At 41.7% G+C, this 17178-nt stretch overlaps 1 protein-coding gene across 1 annotated transcript; it reads left to right on the top strand.

Annotated features, from left to right (window-relative positions):
• The first annotated feature begins 405 nt into the window (after nt 1–405).
• On the top strand, nt 406–15939 carry LOC112261659 (glutamyl aminopeptidase). Its single transcript, XM_024437154.2, has 20 exons — nt 406–1422; nt 4248–4389; nt 4682–4816; nt 5201–5321; nt 5421–5575; nt 11705–11818; nt 11929–12063; nt 12178–12243; nt 12541–12606; nt 12727–12887; nt 13011–13093; nt 13214–13350; nt 13461–13516; nt 13610–13760; nt 13898–13971; nt 14070–14174; nt 14349–14522; nt 14751–14891; nt 15043–15124; nt 15291–15939. The coding sequence occupies exons 1-20, from the start codon at nt 782–784 to the stop codon at nt 15438–15440; spliced, it is 2889 nt and encodes a 962-aa protein (XP_024292922.1). The 5' UTR covers nt 406–781; the 3' UTR covers nt 15441–15939.
• Nucleotides 15940–17178: the final 1239 nt, after the last annotated feature.

Below are 17178 nucleotides of genomic sequence, written 5' to 3'. Positions count from 1 at the left end.
AGGGTCTGAATACTTATGTAAATAAGGTATTGCAGTTTTTTTGTTTAATAAATTAGCAAAAATGTCTAAAACCTGTTTTCACTTTGTCATTATGGGGTATTGTGTGTAGAATGATGAGGATTTTAAAAATGTTTATCTATTTTAGAATAAGGCTGTAACTTAAAAAAATGTGGAAAAGGTAAATTGGTCTGAATACTTTCCGAAGGCAATGTACATAATTGATATGGCGTAGGCCTTTACCTCCACTACACTACTTTGATATGCATCAGTGGGGATTAAGAAGTGCGTATATGTATACGCAATGCCCACTGAAAAAAAACTGCCCTGCATTAGTGTATAAGATTTGCCTCCAGTGTGTGGTATTCCCTCTCTCTATTGTAGACTCCCCCTCAGCAACCCTGCTCCTCCTTCTCCACCTCCTCTCCACTGCTCCAGCTAACCTCTCTCCACCTCCCACAGGCAGCCTTGCACTCGATGGCAGGCAGACTGAGCTTGGATCAACTCAGACCAATAGTTTTTCATCTTTGATATACTGGAACTCTGAATGATAAACGGTTAGTTTCAGATTAGCTCAGCCTAGGGTTCTCTTTTATCAGGTTTTACAGGAACTGATCTGTGGTCAGTTTTAAAGCAGCTTGGCATTGTGCTATCTCTCAGCTGCAACTCCTTGGAAATCTGATCAGGAAATAGTGTTTTCTTCCCTTATGTTATTCCTCCAGTAGGGGATTCAGAAGATATCTGAGGCCACAGCATTTTGTCTTGGGCCACCAAGGCGGGCACCATGGTTGAAAGCCTGGACTTTGAGAAGGCGGAGAAGAGGTATTGCATCCGAGGAAAGCACGTGGCCCTCATCTGTGCTGTGGTGGTGGTGTCAGCTGTAGCTGTGGGGCTGGGGGTGGGCCTCACACAGCCCGACAGTACCCCGGGTGACCCGGCCCCCACCGAGGGACCCCCCAAGCCCACCTCCCCTCCCCCACCAGCTGACAGGGGGCCCTGCAAGCCCTCCAACAACACTGACGGGGACTGGAAGAATTTCCGGCTGCCGGACTACGTGAAGCCGGTGCACTATGACCTCCACCTGGAGCCTGACCTGACCACTGACCTCTACATGGGGAATGTATCCGTGCACCTGGAGGTGAGACGACCCACGAGGCACCTGTGGCTCCACATCCGGGAGACTTTCGTCAGGGCAGTCCCCAGGCTTGTCCTGAAAACCCCACAGGCTCAGAGGGATGTGACTGTGGCCATCAAGGGTTGCTTTGAGTTCAAACTGCAGGAGTATGTCGTAGTGGAGGCGGAGGAGGAGCTTGCGGCCACCAAGCCCAATGAGGTGTACATCCTCACCCTGGACTTCCAGGGCTGGCTCAACGGATCTCTGGTGGGCTTCTACAGAGTCACCTACACAGAAAATGGGGCCACCAAGTAAGTCCTTCGAGGCATGAATTAGTGGTTATAGATTGGGTGTATTTCAGTATTTTTTTGTATGTCTACATGCATGTATGCATTTTGGTACACCAGAAGTACCTTCATTTCCAATGGAACGCTGCATTTGCCTTGCAGCATTATGTTGCAGAGGCAGTTGCAGTGCGTTCTGTGTTCTATTGTGGTGCATGCGTTGGATATATCCAACGTATACATCAAATTGTATTCGTATACTTGACAGAAATAGTATCAAAAGGTGAACTTTTAACTTTTGTTGCACACATATCCAGTTGAAGGAAAAAGGAAACCGCACACTGCTCTTGATAGTATCACTGATATTTAATAAGCTTACGTATCGGCCTCACGGCCTTCGTCAGAGCCATATCAAGTTAAAATGTATAACTGCAGAATTTATTACGCAGCATTGAAGCAATGACGCTGTCCGTCTGATCGAGGCGTAGGGGAAGACAATATTTACGAAGACATAAATTAATGATTGCTGAGAATGGTTACAATGCAACTAAATCCCTCACATGCTCAGTGTTATGGGTGCTGCATATGCTACTTTGGACCCATTTGAATAGATCTATAACCATGACTCCATTATGCAATGTGGGATAGGGAAGAAAATCTGCAGAACTTTAGACCCTCAGCCAAATTCTTTCAAGGACAATTTCCTTTTGGGAACAAGTTTACGAGACGTAATCTGAGTGTTGACAGCTGAGTTTAGCTGAATGTGAGTGTGTGCATCTGTGCTTGTCTGTGTGTGTATGCGTGCACATGAGGCCCAGCAGCACACCATCTGTTAGTACTTTATGTCACACTAAAGAGACAGGGGTGTAATGGGATGAAACCACTGAGGGAAAAATAAACCTCATCATTTTTTTTCACAGTAGTTATTTTCCCAGGGAGTGCATTGATTCTTATCACTAATAGGACCATGGTTGAACCTCCGTTAGGTAAGAGTATATTTACCCGTCACAGTACGTTATCGGTTAAGTTGCTCTTATTCAAAGTTAAAATGATAGTGTTGATAATGTACAGTCGTGGCCAAAAGTTTTGAGAAGACAAATATTAATTTCCACAAATTTTGATGCCTCAGTGTCTTTAGATATTTTTGTCAGATGTTACTATGGATAACTGAAGTATAATTACAAGCATTTCATAAGTGTCAAAGGCGTTTATTGACAATTACATTAAGTTGACGCAAAGAGTCAATATTTGCAGTGTAGACCCTTCTTTTTCAAGACCTCTGCAATCTGCCCTGGCATGCTGTCAATTAACTTCTGGGCCACATCCTGACTGATGGCAGCCCATTCTTGCATAATCAATGCTTGGAGTTTGTCCGAATTTGTGGGGTTTTGTTTGTCCACCCGCCTCTTGAGGATTGACCACAAGTTCTCAATGGGATTAAGGTCTGGAGAGTTTCCTAGCTATGGACCCAAAATATCAATGTTTTGTTCCCCGGGCCACTTAGTTATCACTTTTGCCTAATGGCAAGGTGCACCATCATGCTGGAAAGGGCATTGTTCGTCACCAAACTGTTCCTGGATGGTTGGGAGAAGTTGGTCTCGGAGGATGTGTTGGTTCTATTCTTTATTCATGGCTGTGTTCTTAGGCAAAATTGTGAGTGAGCCAACTCCCTTGGCTGAGAAGCAACCCCACACATGAATGGTCTCAGGATGCTTTACTGTTGTCATGACACCGGACTGATGGTAGCGCTCACCTTGTCTTCTCCGGACAAGCTTTTTTCCAGATGCCCCAAACAATCGGAAAGGGGATTCATCAGAGAAAATGACTTTACCCCAGTCCTCAGCAGTCCAATCCCTGTACCTTTTGCAGAATATCAGTCTGTCCCTGACGTTTTACCTGGAGAGAAGTGGCTTCTTTGCTGCCCTTCTTTACACCAGGCCATCCTCCAAAAGTCTTCGCCTCACTGTGCGTGCAGATGCACTCACACCTGCCTGCTGCCATTCCTGAGCAAGCTCTGTACTGGTGGTGCCCCGATCCTACAGCTGAATCAACTTTAGGAGATGGTCCTGGCGCTTGCTGGACCCTGAGGCCTTCTTCACAACAATTGAACCGCTCTCCTTGAAGGTCTTGATGATCCGATAAATGGTTGATTTAGGTGCAATCTTACTGGCAGCAATATCCTGGCCTGTGAAGTCCTTTTTGTGCAAAGCAATGATGACGGCACGTGTTTCCTTGCAGGTAATCATGGTTGACAGAGGAAGAACAATGATTCCAAGCACCACCCTCCTTTTGAAGCTTCCAGTCTGTTATTCAAACTCAATCAGCATGACAGAGTGATCTCCTGCCTTCTCCTCGTCAACATTCACACCTGTGTTAACGAGAGAATCACTGGCATGATGTCAGCTGGTTCTTTTGTGGCAGGGCTGAAATGCAGTGGAAATGGTTTTTGGGGGATTCAGTTCATTTGCATGGCAAAGAGGGACTTTGCAATTAATTGCAATTCATCTGATCACTCTTCATAACATTCGGGAGTATATGCAAATTGCCATCATACAAACTGAGGCAGTAGACTTCATATTTGTGAAAATTCATATTTGTGTCATTCTTAAAACTTTTTGCCACGACTGTAGTGTAGTTTTTAGTGTGTCGATAAGTATGACTTGAAAGGTGGTGGTGTAGCAAAGCTACTTGCAGCATTGGCCATGAAATGTCAATTTTCTCTTTGCTCAAGCACATTTAGCAGCCACAATCCAGTAAACGCTGCATACCTAAACATTTATTGTACACAACAGTCTAATAAAAAGTCATATAAAGGGGTGACTTAGTTATGCTATGTTTCTTTTTCTTCCAAGAAAAATTGCTGCCACCGACCATGAGCCGACAGACGCCCGCAAATCTTTCCCCTGTTTTGATGAGCCAAACCAGAAGGCCACCTACAAGATTTCCATCACCCATGACAAGGACTATGAAGCCCTCTCCAATATGCCAGTGGAGGTAGTCTTTGCAAGAAAAACATTTCATAGTAACAAATTGCTCCTTATAAAACATACCAAATAAATGCATATAATGTATCCACAATCTATCACAAAAAAAGGTGTGCATAGTGTTATCCGTTAGTTTACTTGAAGCTGCAATGGAAGTCACTAAGAGGGAGAAGAGATTCAGTGCCATGAATGCAAAAGCAGGAGCCATCAATCTTTTGCTTTGGGTCCTTGGTGCTGAGAACACAACCATTAGAGAGGCTGACTCACATCTGTATTAAACCACAGACCTTCTTCCTCTCCAGGGCGCCCCAGAGCTGCTTCCTGACAATAAGATCAAAACGTCCTTCCAGAGATCCGTTCCAATGAGTACCTATTTGGTATGTTTTGCTGTGCACCAGTTTACGTTTGTGGAAAGGAAATCGTCTAGAGGAATTCCTGTAAGTACTTGCAATTTTTCTCAGCAGTCATTTTCACTGGTCCCTCTACTACCTTAAACTAAGAAAATATTTACTGTTGAAAGTCATATTTTATAGTCTACAGAGTATATTGAGAGTAAATATTGTAACACTTTACCTTAAGCCTGTCCAGTTCAAAGTTTTAAATGGTGTAAAAGCTAAGTAAAAAGTTTATTTAATTGTTGTGTTGAGATTTTAGCAGTTAGTTACACTTTACAATGTTTTGGAGAAAATCTAAAGAATTATAAATACTGTGTTGATTAAATGCACGCATGTAAGTACACAGGCATGCTCGCACATACTGTAGTGTATACACACTCCCCATAACCTACCTCAACAACTTTGCTTTTAATCATTTTCTTCCAGTTGCGAATCTATGCACAGCCTGCACAAATTGCGACAGCAGAGTATGCTGCTAACACAACCAAGATCATTTTTGACTACTTTGAGGAATATTTCGACATGACATACTCCATCCCAAAGCTAGGTAATTTGATATCTCCTCTGTTTGTGAACTGTTGTAACTACTGGATACAATAATTCATAATGACTTATACACACATGCTTGCAATTTTTGTTTTTCCAGATAAGATTGCCATCCCTGACTTTGGCACAGGTGCCATGGAGAACTGGGGTCTGATCACCTACAGGGAGGCCAACCTCCTCTATGATGAGAACCAGTCGTCATCGTACAACAAACAACGTGTGGCTAGCGTCATCGCTCATGAGCTGGTCCACCAGGTGAGAAACACCTGTCTCCAACATTCCCACAACAGAAACACAACCACGAGAAAACATTCAAGAGTTATTCATTAGTCATGTTATAGTGGAAAACTAATGGAAAACATCTTATAGTGGAAAATTAAAAAACATATTTCATAGTCATAGTCAGAGAGGGACCCAAGCTCAATCACCCCAAAATTATATTACGGTATTCAGTGACGATTTTAGCATGTACATTTTGGTGGGGCAAACTCATATTTTTATGCATGCCACAAAGACACTACACAACAAGACACTAAACAATACATTAATTGCACTATAACGGTGACAACAAAACAAAAAACGACCCTCACAATATCAACTGGAATTACATGCGTCTATTACTGAACTTTTTGTATGAAAACAAATATTTGAATGGGAAGAGAATGCCACTGGCAAATGTGGTTACAGATCCAACAACATTATTTAGTATCCTCTCCTCATGAAGAAAAGCACATGAGCTCATTTATGCAGCAGCATACAAGCCATTTTTGGTGTTTATCTTTTTTTTTACCCCTTTTTCGTGGTATCCAATTGGTAGTTACAGTCTTGTCTCATCGCTGCAACTCCTGGGAGAGGTAATGGTCAAGAGCCGTGCGTCCTCCAAAACACAACCAAGCCGCACTGCCCACTTAACCCGGAAGCCAGCCACACCAATGTGTTGGAAGAAACACCGTATACCTGGCGCCCGTGTCAGCGTGCACTGCGCCCAGCCCGCCACAGGAGTTGCTAGTGCACGATGGGACAAGGACATCCCTGCCGGCCAAACCCTTCCCTGGGATTGGGGAGGGTCATGGCCAGCTGTGACAGAGCATGGACTCGAACCCAGAATGTCTAGTGGCACAGCTAGCACTGCAGTGCCTTAGACCACTGCGCCACTCGGGAGGCCCCAATGTTTATATTTTTAAGCTTGGAAAAGAGACACTTTCAGACAGATGTTTTAAATTCTTAAACCCAGACTTGGACCACACACCCTCGCCACCAAATAGCAGGCTGTCGAAGCAGCTTTGCAACGCTTGCAGTTAGCCACTGATTCCTTCCAACCCACTCATTGTTGAAATTGCGATTTCCGACTTGTTATGTAACGTTTATGGACGATGATCACCGATACCTTTTATCTATCATTTATCTTCATATGACAAGGATTGAAAAGGAATTGCCAGTAGATTGTTGACGCGACGATGACTGCTTGTCTAGCTTGCTAGCTGAGATTTAGAAAGCAACATGATCAGTCCAATCAAAGCTACGGTAGATATAAGGTGATTTGACATACATTTTATCTGTGGCCGATGACCTTGAGCCTTCTTGGATGGGCACTTCTAATGTAAATCTATGGCAGCACCCAAGGGGGCTTGAACTGCCTAGCTCTCCCTGTAGAGTCTGTGGTGACATAGTGTCCCCATGAGTGACAGAACGGGGCGGCAGGGTAGCCTAGTGGTTAGAGCGTTGCACTAGTAACCGGAAGGTTGCAAGTTCAAATCCCAGAGCTGACAAGGTACAAATCTGTCGTTCTGCCCCTGAACAGGCAGTTAACCCACTGTTCCTAGGCCTTCATTGAAAATAAGAATTTGTTCTTAACTGGCTTGCCTAGTTAAATAAAGGTAAAAAAACACTGAGCTAATCATGGCACAACTAAAGAAGGTTACCAACACCTGTGCTCTGTATATTCTGCTGGCTGCCCCTCAACCACACTAAGCACTGAGCTAGACTGAAACACCTGCATTTTGGAGCTGCCTTACTCAAGATAGAGACCATGTTTAAAAAAAAAAAAATTGTGTGACATGAATTAATGCCAAACTAACATGCAAAACAGGCAATTATTTTTATAAATGTATATACAGTTGAAGTCAGAAGTTTACATACACTTAGGTTGGAGTCATTAAAACTTGTTTTTCAACCACTCCACAAATTTCTTGTTAACAAACTATAGTTTTGACAAGTGGGTTAGGACATCTACTTTGCGTACGACACAAGTATTTTCTCCAACAATTGTTTACAGACAGATTATTTAACATATAATTCACTGTATCACAATTCCAGTGGGTCAGAGGTTTAGATACACTAAGTTGACTGTGCCTTTAAACAGCTTGGAAAATTCCAGAAAATTATGTCATGGCTTTAGAAGCTTCTGATAAATTATGTAAATTAGCCTGAATCAATTGGAGGTGTACCTGTGGATGTATTTCAAGGCCTACCTTCAAACCCAGTGCCTCTTTGCTTGACATCATGGGAAAATCAAAAGAAATCAGCCAAGACCTCAGAAAATAAATTGTAGACCTCCACAAGTCTGGTTCATCCTTGGGAGCAATTTCCAAATGCCTGAAGGTACCACGTTCATTTGTACAAACAATAGTACACAAGTATAAACACCATGGGACCACGCAGGCGTCATACCGCTCAGGAAGGAGATGCGTTCTGTCTCCTAGAGATGAACGTACTTTGGTGCGAAAAGTGAAAATCAATCCCAGAGCAACAGCAAAGGACCTTGTGAAGATGCTGGAGGAAACAGGTACAAAAGTATCTATATTCACTGTAAAACGAGTCCTATCTCGACATAATCCGAAAGGCCGCTCAGCAAGGAAGAAGCCACTGCTCCAAAACCTCCATAAAATAGCCAGACTACGGTTTGCAACTGCACATGGGTACAAAGATCATACTTTTTGGAGAAATTATGAAACAAAAATAGAACTGTTTGGCCATAATGACCATTGTTATGTTTGGAGGAAAAAAGGGGGAAGCTTGCAAGTTGAAGAACACCATCCCAACTGTGAAGCATGGGGGTGGCAGCATCATGTTGTGGGAGTGCTTTTCTGCAGGAGGGTCTGGTGCATTTCACAAAATAGATGGCATCATGAGGAAAGAAAATGATGTGGATATATTGAAGCAACATCTCAACACATAAGTCAGGAAGTTAAAGCTTCGTCGCAAATGGGTCTTCCAAATGGACAATGATCCCAAGGACACTTCCAAAGTTGTGGCAAAATGGCTTAAGGACAACAAAGTCAAGGTATTGGAGTGGCCATCACAAAGCCCTGACCTCAATCCCATATAAAATTGTGAGCAGACCTGAAAAAGCGTGTGCGAGCAAGGAGGCCTACAAACCTGATTCAGTTACACCAGCTCTGTCAGGAGGAATGGGACAAAATTCATCCAATTTATTGTGGGAAGCTTGTGGAAGGCTACCTGAAACGTTTAAAGGCTAATTTAAAGGCAATGCTACCAAGTACTAATTGAGTGTATGTAAACTTCTGACACACTGGGAATGTGATGAAAGAAATACCTGACCTAAAACAGGGCATTTTTACTAGGATCAATTGTTGGGAATTGTGAAAACTGAGTTTAAATGTATTTGGCTAAGGTGTATGTAAACTTCCGACTTCAACTGTATACATATATACTGTATGTATTTTATAGCTAAACAGGTGTGGCCTTTCCCGGAATGACGGGTCACCACTGACGGTATTGTGTCACCATGATGAAGCCCAAATGATGAGGGAAAAGTCATGAAGCACATGTTAGCGGCAGAGCTCAAAGTTTGGAAAAGAGAACAACCCTATCTTTGTATCAATCAATAGCTTGGAATGGTTTGATATTGACCATGAATTTGGTCATGGGAATGATAGTGTTTTATTGACTTATGTCAGCCCTCCAGTTATCCATCAAGCCTTTTATGATGTGCAACAATGAGGACTTTTTTTCTTTTTTGGGCAATAAGAGGGTGATGGTGCAATCCATAAAGTTTTATGAACTGTCCAAAGTGACAGGACTGAGGGGCAAGTGCAAACTGGGTGCTCTTTCCTTGTTCCCACAGCCTGTTTACAGGAAGGTGAATATCAGCACAGTTGCAACCACATCCTAGAGTTACAACAAACATGCTTACAATGTGCAGTTCAGATAGTGATCCAGTCATAAAGAAATAAAACACTCCGGTAATCCATAAAAAGCAATAAAAAGCATGAAAATCCACAGAAAAGCATATGTCTGTTTCTTACATTGAGGTCTACAATTCCATACCCAGCATTTGGAAATCAGCTTATGTCCTCTCACTGCTAAAGGGTGGAGATCCCTCAGATGCTAATAACTATCGTCCTATCTCTAAACGCCCTATCTTGGCCAAAGTTTATGAATCCCGAGTGAACTCACAGTTAAACTTCTTAATTGAAAAGAACATATTGAGTTTGGTTCAGTCTGGCTTTAGATCGGGGCACAGCACCACAACTGCAGCTAGGGCAGTGGCAAACAACATCATTAATGGACTTGATAAAAAGCAACGTTGTGCTGCTCTGTTTGTGGATTCATCAAAGGCCTTTTATTCAGTTGACCATGAATTGTTGCTAGCTAGACTCAGTAACATTGGTCTCAGTGAAGGGGCAGTAAATTGGTTTAGGAACTATCTTTCTGACAGAACACAATGTGTATATACTGACAATCACAAGTCTAGCTTTCTTGAGATTAATAGAGGTGTGCCCCAGGGTTCCATTTTAGCTCCTGTGTTGTTCTCAATTTTTATTAATGATTTGGGAAATGGGATGCAACCAGCAATGTTACATCTATATGCAGATGATACAGTTATATATTCATGTGCTCCTTCTCTGGTTCAGGCTGTTGAAGAGCTCCAGACTGCTTTTCAATCACTGCAGGCCTCCCTTTATTATTTCAAATTGGTCTTGAATATACAAAAAACTACATTCATGACCTTTACCAGAACTAGAACTCTGCCAGAGAGCATTAGCATTGTCACATCTGGTGGCTTATCCATTGAAAAAGTGTCATCCTACAAATACCTAGGTATTTGGTTGGATGGCAAGTTGTCCTTTAAAGTTCATGTGGATAATATTGTGACAAAGCTTAAATTGAAATTGGGTTTTTAGTTTCGTAATAAGTCTTGCTTCCTGCTTACGACTAGAAAGAATCTTCAGGACACTTTTTAAGTCTTTCTTCCTGCTTACGGCTAGAAAGAAGCTTCAGGACACTTTTCTCTCTGTTATTGATTATAGTGACTTGTTGCATATGCATGCAACCTCCTCCGTCTTACAGAGACTGGACTCTGTTTACCATGCATCCTTGCGCTTTATTACAAATGCCAAGTCACTCACCCACCATTGCACATTGTACCATATGGTAGGTTGGACCTCACTTTATATGCTCAGAAAGATACATTTGTATGTGTTCACCTACAATGCCCTTTTGGTTAAACTCCCTCTTTACCTCTGTAGTCTGGTCTCCTTCACCACTAGCCGTTACCATACCCGGTCTGCTAGGTGGTTGCTATTTAAAGTCCCCAGGACATTCACAGTATTAGGCAAGACTGCCTTCTCTCTTGTGCACCAGACGCATGGAATAATCTACAATCCATGCTTCATCTAGATATGTTAGTGCCACTGAATGAATTTAAAATATTGATGGGAGACTGTTACGGAGGAGTGTAAATGCTTTTTTGGGGCTGGATCATGTTGTATTGTATTGTTGTATGTTTTAATTATGTAATGTATTGATTGTTGCTGCCTTCTTGGCCAGGTCTCCCTTGAAAAAGAGACTCTGGGTCTCAATGGGCTTTTTCTGGTTAAATAAAAGGTACAAATATATATATATATATTTGTACCTTTTATTTAACCAGAAAAAGCCCATTGAGACCCAGAGTCTCTTTTTCAAGGGAGACCTGGCCAAGAAGGCAGCAACAATCAATACATTATTTTGAAATAATAATTTGAAAAAGTGAGAGTAGCACTTAACTTCACTAGTAAATACCAGTAGAAACTATGTGGGTTTTATATGTTCTTACTGTGTCTGTAACTTTGTTCTGTGTTTTATGTTTTATACTGTATGCAGAGCTGTAGAGTGTTAACCTGCATGCTATGATATTTTGTGTGCATGAAAATATTGTGTTGTTGGAGCTTTGTCTGGTATGTGTGTGTTTCTCTGTTGTTTTGTGTCTTTGGCTCACCTGCTATTTATGAGTCCAACTATCTTTGAGTCCCACTGTTGGCTGGAGTATCCAGAACACACAAGCACTCACACACACATGCACGCCCTCACACTCACCCATACACACTTGTTTGTAAATAAAGTCAGCTGGAAGATAACTTTGCATGTTGTATTTTCCTGCAGTGGTTCGGGAACATCGTGACCATGGATTGGTGGGATGACCTTTGGCTAAATGAGGGCTTTGCCAGTTTCTTTGAGTACATCGGTGTAGAGGAGGCTGAGCCCCTCTGGGGAATGGTGAGTCCATCTCACAGATCCTAAATTGAGTGATTTGAAATGGAATTGCTTTAACCCCAACTCTGGTTATGAATAAATTCTACATCTACTTCGGTCTCTGTCTTTACCAGCGTGACATCATGATCATCAGTGATGTACTTCCTGTCATGGTGGACGATGCACTCGTCACCTCCCATCCAATCATTGTGGATGTATCAACTCCGGCTCAGATTACCTCTGTGTTTGATAGCATATCCTACAGTAAGGTAATCTTAAACTGTGCCTCTTTTCACCTTACTTCATGAGATGGAATAAAATGTAATGAAATTAAATGAGTCTTTAAATTAATTCCAAACATGTTCCTGTAACTGTTATTCTAGGGGGCATCAATTCTCAGGATGGTGGAGGACTGGTTGGGTCGAGACAACTTCAGAGATGGCTGTCGGGTAAGAGTCCATTTCATCTGAGTAAATAGAAGTATCCTTACAGCAAGTCTCTTGATTCCTATTCAGTCAATAGCGGAATCATGTGGTAATAGCGAGTGTTAGGGAGATGCAATCCCTTCCTTGTTGAATTAAAATGATGATTACTGTCAGACAGTCTTCCATTGTAATACTTAACTTGAAAGGGTCATAGCAATATATATATATATATATATATAGCCCACATTTGATTTATCATTAAATCTATGGATGGCCACATTGCTAAATTGATGGTAACCTGTTTTTCTCTCCCTTCAACAGAAATACTTGAAAGATTTCCACTTTGAGAATGCCAAAACAGACAACTTTTGGGCATCACTTGCTAATGTATGTTTGTCATATCTAATTTGGTCGTAGTAATTCAAAAATATATAAATTGTTGATATTATTGACATTATTTCACTGCATCTAACTTGTATGATACACACTAAAACATTTTGTTTGCAGGTGAGTGGGTTGCCTGTAGCAGACGTGATGGACACATGGACCAAACAGATGGGCTACCCAGTATTGGACCTGTCTACCATCAATGCTCAGACCAAACTCACCCAGCGAAGATTCCTGTTGGACCCCAATGCTAATCCCACCCAGCCACCCTCACCACTCAGGTCAGTTATTCACAGCACTATCAAATCCCTTTGTGATAATTGATTGATTTCCCCATGGATGTAGTTTCAGCTATATTTTTTAGGAGAAACCGGTATTTCTTAAAAGGTCTGTTTTTATCTTAGTTACAAGTGGAACATCCCTGTTAAGTGGTACTCAGTGGATAGTAATACGTCTATTTCCATCATGTTCAACAAGTCCAATCCAGGTAAAGATATTTCTGACCAAATCCTAGACTTGACCTTTTTAACATTAAATTTCCAGCCTCTGGTAACATCATGTATTTAGTCAAATTGAAGTCATACACGTTCGTCTGTCATACGAATAGAGCTAGTCTTAGCTGGCTATTCCCCTGCTACGGATGGACTGCTGAAGGTCAACAACGACCACATTGGATTTTACAGAGTCAATCACCCTGACAGCATATGGAGCACAATTAGTCAACAACTCCAAACAAATCACCAGGTAATATAATTCAAATTGCTACTATTGTATCAGATGCAATATTAATTGTTTTAATCTTACCAGTTCATGAGTTAAACTTGTGGTAATCAGCATGACACTTTCTTTACTAGGAGTTAGACGCTGCTGACCGATGCAGTTACATTGATGATGTCTTTGCTCTGGGAAGGTAAATTAAACACTACTGACATTTACTTGAAGTACATCTGTCAATATAAAACTGAGATTAAACATAATGTCGTTGTCTTATCGGCCTCATCAGGGCAGACGCCGTCGATTATGGAAATGCATTCAACCTGACAAAATACCTGACCAATGAGACGGAGTACATCGTCTGGAAACGTGTGTCTTCTTCCATCGCCTATGTGCAAGACATGTTATCAGACGACACTGTTCTTTACCCCAAATTCCAGGTGAGTCATTTAAAAACAAAAACATTTGACAGGTGAATTCCGCCCTCTGCTGGCCAACCAGAACACACACGCACACACACTAAATAATAATCTTGTGAGTTTACTCATACATGGGGTGTCACTTACTTTCCCTACAGAAATTATTCCGTGAGCATGTGCAGACTATCTCCAGGCAACTGGGATGGGACGACGTGGGAAGCCAGAGAGATAGGTAAGACTAGGAGAGACGGCCTACCGTATTTGACAGATCACTGGTGTATTTACTGAATATTGATCCTAAACTGTATTGTCTATATTGGTTTTGTATAGGCTGTTGCGTGAGACAGTCCTGGAAATTGCTTGTCAAATGGGCGACCAGGAAGTTCTAAATGAAGCATCTGCTATATTTGACCAATGGATTGCAGGAACCATCAGGTAAATACAGTATTAGTCTTGACTCTTGAATAAAATCACTAAAATGACACATGATCTACTTACTAAACCAATCTGCCGTACATGGACATAACTAACTACTTCATTAGCATTCCTATTCCTAAAATCCTGTTTATCCCACTAAGCCTAAATGGTAACATGACCTTTGACCTCCAGCACTGTGGGGGTGAACCTGCGCTTGCTGGTGTATCGCTACGGCATGAAGAACTCAGGCACTGGGGCGAAGTGGAACGTAATGTTTGAGAGATACAAAACAGAGAGCTTGGCCCAAGAGAAGGACAAGCTCTTGTATGGATTGGCATCTGTGGAGAACGTCAGTCTTCTGAATAAGTAAATAAAAAACAATCATTCTCTTCATACTTTCTCTTTATATATAATTTTTAAAAGCATTTTTCAAAATCACTTCTTAACATAATCCATTGAAAAGTTATTACTAGAGCGAGAGTACATTTATTGGCAAAAGTGTGATACTTTTTTTCTGGGAATATTTTAGTTTGTTCAGCTAGATATGGCTTATAAGAATGGTGCTTAAGATAACGGTGTTGTGTTGTTTCACAGCTTACTGGAGGCGTGTAAAGATGAGAGTATTGTGAGGACTCAGGATCTGTTCACTGTGGTCCGCTATGTCTCTCTGAATCGCTACGGCAAGACCATGGCCTGGAACTGGGTCGTCCTCAACTGGAACTACCTAGTGAACAGGTGAGCCCATTCTCTGATTTACTTCTCTGAGTCTGAATGGAGAGTCACTGAGCCCAGAGTAATTGAAGTGATAGTGACTACATGGAATGCGATGCTGTAAGTAAATTGACTGAATTAGCAGCAATTAAGCCTCCTTTTTGTTTTGTTACAGATACACCATCAATGACAGGAACCTGGGACGCCTGCTGACCAGAATCAGCACCACCTACAACACAGAGCTACAGCTGTGGCAGGTTAAGACAGAGCCCTTCTATTCATAGAACTGGAATAACTCTAACATTAAACCACTCAAATCGAAAACAAGTGCTGGTGTGCTCGAATTTAAGATTGACTGATGTATGTGGATTGTGCCTTTAGACTGTGCCTGTGTTTATTACTGACTGTTTGGTTGTATTTTAGATGGAGCACTTTTTCAAGCTGAACCCTAATGCCGGGGCTGGGGAGATGCCTAGGCAGCAAGCTCTAGAAACAGTGAAGAACAACATTGAGTGGGTCAGGAGGAACAAGGCAGAGATCAGCTCATGGCTGGACAGCAACGTCACTTACTGATGACATCAGGCCAACACAAGACTAAAGAACTGTAAACCTAATCCAAATCACAAACCTTCATGCGGTTTCTACTCATTCATTCAACAATAGGGATAGATCATGCCACAGGACTGCTTGTTTCTAAATCAAGTGTCAAGTCCCTCCATCCTGGGCACTCTGCTGTGAAAATCAAACACACTTCTGAAGGGCAGAAAAACTATCTGAAATGACTGAATTCTGGCCAGTAACTCAGCGGAATACTCTATCTTTAATCTAGTGGAATCAATTTACAGTACTTAGTGCCTTTCCTGCATTACTTATAACAGTATGTTTTTGATGCAGAAATATTTAATTTTGTATGAAGTGCTTTCAGATGATCTAAATAAGCATGAAAACTTTTCATCTCTGGCCAGGTATGTTGATTTACATGTATAAAAAATTATTTCAAAATTGTTTCAAACAATGAAAAGTGTTCAAATGTATAAGAAATAAAGAAGAGCGTATATGCACTTACTGTGAATACTGCTGTCTGGATGAGTGTGTTGCCACAGGGAAGAACATTTTGAAAGCATAATGTTGTACACAGAAACATACTTTGTTCGTTTATGCTAATATTACAGTAAAGTAAAACGCATCGGGAAGACTATGGCTATAATGTCATGAAATAAAAAAGTACATGGTTAACCACAACATATCAAAATAAATCCCAGTTAATATAGAAGCACCAACACTACATGACCAAAAGTATGCAAACACCTGCTCATTGAACATCTCATTCGAAAATCATAACCATGAATATGGAGTTGGTCCCCGCTTTGCTGCTATAACAGCCTCCACTCTTCTGGGAAGGCTTTCCACTAGATGTTGGAACATTGCTGCACGGACTTGCTTCCATTCAGCCACAAGAGCATTAGTGAGGTTGGGCACTGATGTTGGGCCATTACGCCTGGCTCGCAGTCGCCGTTCCAATTCATCCCAAATGTGTTCAATGGGGTTGAGGTCAGGGCTCTGTGCAGGTAAGTCAAGTTCTTCCACACAGATCTCGACAAACCATTTCTGTATAGATCTCACTGTGCACAGGGGCATTGTCATGCTGAAACAGGAAAAGGCCTTTCCCAAACTGTTGCCACAAAGTTGGAAGCACAGAATCGTCTAGAATGTCATTGTGTGCTGTAGTGTTAAGATTTCCATTCACTGGAACTAAGGGGCCTAGCCCAAGCCATGAAAAACAGCCCCAGACCATTATTCCTCCTCCACCAAACTTTACAGTTGGCACTATGCATTCGGGCAGGTAGCGTTCTCTTGGCATTTGCCAAACCCAGATTCGTCTGTCAAATCAAATCAAATGTTATTGGTCACATACACATGTTTAGCAGATGTTATTGCGGGTGCAGCGAAATGCTTGTGTTTCTAGCTCCAACAGTGCAGTAATATCTAACAATTCACAACAATACACACAAACCTAAATGTAAAATAATGGAATCAAGGAATATATAAATATTAGGGTGAGCAATATCGGAGTGGCATAGACTAAAATACAGTAGAAAAGAATACAGTATACACATATGAGATGAGTAAAGAAGTATGTAAACATTATTAAAGTGGCCAGTGATTTCAAGTCTATGTATATCGTGCAGCAGCCTCTAAGGTGCAGGGTTACATAACCGGAAGGAAGCTGCCTAGTGATGGCTATTTAACAGTCTGATGGCCTTGAGATATAAGCTGTTTTTCAGTCTCTCAGTCCCAGCTTTGATGCACC

The sequence above is a fragment of the Oncorhynchus tshawytscha genome, linkage group LG11, assembly GCF_018296145.1.
Source record: "Oncorhynchus tshawytscha isolate Ot180627B linkage group LG11, Otsh_v2.0, whole genome shotgun sequence".
Lineage (NCBI taxonomy): Eukaryota > Metazoa > Chordata > Actinopteri > Salmoniformes > Salmonidae > Oncorhynchus > Oncorhynchus tshawytscha.
The sequence above is the reverse complement of the archived record's forward strand: the minus strand, read 5'-3'. Positions and strand labels throughout refer to the sequence as shown.

Coding starts and splice junctions, on each gene's coding strand:
- LOC112261659 (XM_024437154.2), top strand. CDS start 782: ATGGTTGAAAGCCTGGACTTTGAGAAGGCGGAGAAGAGGTATTGCATC. Junction 13,094..13,213: donor GTTCAACAAGTCCAATCCAG/GTAAAGATATTT, acceptor TCATACGAATAG/AGCTAGTCTTAGCTGGCTAT. Junction 15,125..15,290: donor CAGAGCTACAGCTGTGGCAG/GTTAAGACAGAG, acceptor GTTGTATTTTAG/ATGGAGCACTTTTTCAAGCT.